Source organism: Palaemon carinicauda, chromosome 25 (genome assembly GCF_036898095.1).
Source record: "Palaemon carinicauda isolate YSFRI2023 chromosome 25, ASM3689809v2, whole genome shotgun sequence".
NCBI lineage: Eukaryota > Metazoa > Arthropoda > Malacostraca > Decapoda > Palaemonidae > Palaemon > Palaemon carinicauda.
In genome coordinates, this window is record NC_090749.1 from 98,505,066 (window position 1) to 98,509,421 (window position 4,356).

Sequence of the window (4,356 nt, forward strand, 5' to 3'; positions counted from 1 at the left end):
AAAATAGGTAAAATAAATTGGAATAATTATCAAGTCACTTATATCTTCAGATTTGCTCATTTTAGGAAAAAGGAGAAATAATATTACCATTTTGTTGAAATCTCTCTCTCTCTCTCTCTCTCTCTCTCTCTCTCTCTCTGACATGCCTTTCATGCATGTAATGCATAGTTAAACAAGAGAATATCCTCTTATTCTGTTTCTTTCTTCGCCATCAGCAGCAAACTTCTGCAGTTTTCTGCACCACTCGTTCTTGTTCGTCTAACATTCCTGTATTTACTCCATGTCTCAGTATGGACGGACAAATAAAACCAAGTCAAATCAAATTTAATTTGTTGAATTTGGATACGACTGTTCGTATAGCACTCGGACGTTGCTGAATATAAAGAACGGGGGCCTTCGTTTGTAATGAATAAATCTTAAACATGTTTGGATCAGCAATATAATGAACAAATACAATACTTCTACAAGCCAAGACTTAGAGATACTTTTAACATTTCATCGATACTATCTTTCACATAACCGTCTTTTGCGGTTTCGCTAGCCCAACGACCATGTCGTTTAAACATACGATCTTTGACACCGTTGTTAGCTGCTGCGGTGGCTCCCCCAGATCTTAAAGAATGAACACAATACTTTTTCACATCTGACACATGAGGCTTCAATGCATTTATGAATATGTCACGAAGATTTGTGTAGGACATCATTTTGTTCACATTTCTCACCTTATGTCCAGTTTTTGTAGCACTTAAATTACAAAATAAGTAATCATCACCATTCAAGTTTCCCCATTTTATTAATTTCACAGTGTTAACTACAGGACAAATATTTGTACCTGTTTTTGCAATCATTATCCAAGAACCATCTCTATATATGTCAGTCTTGCTGTCTTCCATAAAAATGGCCATATAAGTAGTATGAAATACAATGTTAGATATCTTAATATTTAACATTTCACGACTTCTCAAAAATCCAGAAAAGCCTATTAAAAATGCACAAATTGTTCTCTGATTTTTTATATTATTGTATTCGTATAGTCTGTTGTACAAAGATGTAATGATATCAACAGTGATCGATTCTTTTTTAACGACTGGTTTCCCCAAAACTCTTTTGGCCGCTTCTAAAAGATTTTCAACTAACTTTGAATTCGTTGGAGAATATAGACCGTTAATGTCATGGTACCATTTTATTGCATAGAAAGCAGCAATAACTGGACTAGGTGAATTTACAGACTGAATTAAAGAAGCCAAATATATCGCTACTATGAAAGATTTGGCGGGTAAAGCGTCTCCACTTCCCAAGCTGTTGCATGATACCCACTTCTGAAAGCGCACAAACGCTCCATGATATTTTGAACTGGTAGAATCTGCCCTTGATTTCTTCAACAAATCCGGAAGTAGGTGCACTTTTCCCGCCATCACTTCTGGGAGCTGATCAATTTTGGTCTTATGGATCTGAAAAAACACACGTAAAGTCGATGATTAATAAATCTGAAATTGGACATAACTTCAATATAATACATTTAAACTTTCAAAGACCAATTCAAATATACCTGCACTTCCGCAATACTGCTTGTGCTTTCAAACACGGCAATACTACCATTGTTATAACTGCGCCTCCGCAATACTGCTTGCGCTTTCAAACACGGCAATACTGCCTTTATATAACTGCGCCTCCGCAATACTGCTTGCGCTCTCAACCTCAAGTACGGCAATACTGCCTTGTTATAACTGCGCCTCCGCAATACTGCTTGCGGCTTCAAGCACGGCAATACTGCCTCTGTTATAACAGCGCCTCCGCAATGCTGCTTGCGCTTCCAAGCACGGCAATACTGCTTTTATTTATATAATCCTTTTTTATTTTATTTTTTTTTTTTTAATAAATAAAACTGCGCTCCCGCAATACTGCTTGCGCTTCCAAACACGGCAATACTGCTTTTATTTATATTATAATTTCTGAAATATTATTGCACCTACGCAATACTGCGTGTGCTTCAAATACCACTGACTATTTTGCATCTCCGTCTTTAAAGTTATGTTTTGAATGCAGTATCGAGTTTGTCAATTTTCATAAAACCAAAAATTAGACAGTTTAACTTTTATACAAGTAGTCCCGTACGAGGGACGTAGCCTCACATTCGCCGCAAATATAATAATGACTAACTTATTGAAGAAAAATCAACTTTCAGTGCCAACATACGGAAATTCAAATCAATATTTCCAAACATACCTTTTCCACTCCTACTAGACACATAATTCTCTCTGTTAATTGGTAAATCGAACCAATCAACTACCTCTGGTATAAATGACCCTGTTGGACAAAGAAATGGCCAAAACAAAGCTGATTTCCAGCAAGGCACAACAAGAACACCAGCAGCTTTGTCAAAGGCCATTTTCTTGATAACCTGTGTAATGACAGTGATTGGGGGAACAAATAATCCGAACTTTTTCTCCCCATTGTTCTGAAAAAGCGTCTATACCGTTACACGTGGGACTCCAATATCTTGAATAATACGAATTCAGTTTTGCATTATGTTCGGAAGCGAACCAATCAATATGTGTATTTCCAAATCTAGCCTGAATCATATCAAATATTTCAAATGAGATACCCCAGTCATCAATGTCTATAATCTTTGACAGATAATCTGCTTTTTCATTCATTGTTCTAGGAATCCATTCCATTTCCAACAAAATAGACTTTGCAATACAAAATCGAAAAATATCAATAGCTATACCTTGCAATTCCACCTTCATAGAACCTTTCGATACGATCGCTTCAACCCCTTGATTGTCAGTAAACCATTTCACCCTCTGACCAGTCAGAATATGACCTAACGACTGTAAAACACGATAAACAGCTACCAATTCTCGCCATGTCGAAGACTTAAGACTTTCTTCAATGGACCATCTACCATATGAAATACCGGTTTTCGCACTGACTGCATAGCCAGCAAACCCTGTACTACTAGCGTCAGAATACACAATTTTTGAGCATTGAAAAGACACATTGGTATGTTTTATATTCAGTTCCAACAGAGATATTTGCCAAAATTCTAGTTGTCTCTTACTTTCATCAGAAATTTTTATATACTGATCCCAGTGACTAGCAGCGAGTACGTCAATACTTAAATTCCGGGTCATTATTTGAGAAACTTTTCCTATGACAACACTCATTGAGATAATTTGACCAATACAGCTCGCTACTTTCTTAACATGAACGTACCTGTGTACTTTAATACTATTCAATATTTCTGAAATCGTATTGATGCACTTAAGTAATCATCGATCAGGGATAAATATGGAACTGTTTCCGGAATCAAGCATCACACCTAAAAACTCCAGAACCTGAGTGGGTGACCAGATACATTTTGTTGCATTCGGGATAAATCCCGATGACAACAAATCATTTTTTATATGCTGGCTAAGTTTAATTGCGCCATCAAGAGATTGCGAACAACCGTATCCATCATCTAAGAACATGGTGACAAACTTTCTCTCACCGCGCCATTTCTTCAGCAGCGGTCTTGTCAACTTTGTAAACATATAGCAGGCGCTTGAAATTCCGAAAGGGAGAACATTAAACTTGTAAAAATTAGTCTTTCCCAAGGTATTCTGTGTGAGGCTCATAGATGTCAACAAAATGATAAGCGCTGGTCAAATCAAACTTAATTTGATAACCCTTACTTTTAAATAATGATAATGCAATTCTAATATCTTCATATTTTACAGGTTGTTTCCACAAATGCTTAATCACTTCTCTTAAATCAAGAATAAGTCTTTTACGTTTAGAATTTTGAATGGAAACAGTCAACGGATTTACAAAATCAAATTCTAACAAAGCAGATTTATTGTTTTTACAAAATGTTCTCGAAGGTATCGAATACAAAGGTAACTTTAGCCTTTTTCTATTACGTCAAGTACAAAATCACTCGAGCCAATTGACCTCCAAAATTGAATATGTTTCTTTAACCTACCCCTAACTATTATACTTTTCTGTCCCTGCTCATATTCATAAAAATCATGGGTAAATCTATTATAGTCAAAATACTCATCTTCTAACAAGTCTGGTGACACCTCCGGTTTACTTCCTTGCTGGCCCACCAGTTGCCTGCTCCCCGCCGGCACTGGCTGCTCCGAAAAGGGTTGCACCTCTGGAATAGGGACAATTCCGCCGGAAGTGTGAGAACTCCCCGCAAGCAAAACAGGGTCCTGGAGCGACGAAGCCGGAACTTCTGGTGTTGAAACTATTGGTGCTGGTTTGACCACGAAAAAATCTGCCTCTTCCAACCGGATCGGATCCATATGGTTTGTGACCGGAAACGCCTGAACCCCAATGAATATTTCTGGCAGTAGAGTCAAA

General features: G+C 37.3%; 1 protein-coding gene across 1 annotated transcript; it reads right to left on the reverse strand.

Moving 5' to 3' along the window:
• Positions 1-461: 461 nt before the first annotated feature.
• On the reverse strand, positions 462-1,415 carry LOC137619163 (integrase/recombinase xerD homolog). The gene has a single exon (XM_068349349.1). The coding sequence runs from the start codon at positions 1,413-1,415 to the stop codon at positions 462-464; it is 954 nt and encodes a 317-aa protein (XP_068205450.1).
• Positions 1,416-4,356: the final 2,941 nt, after the last annotated feature.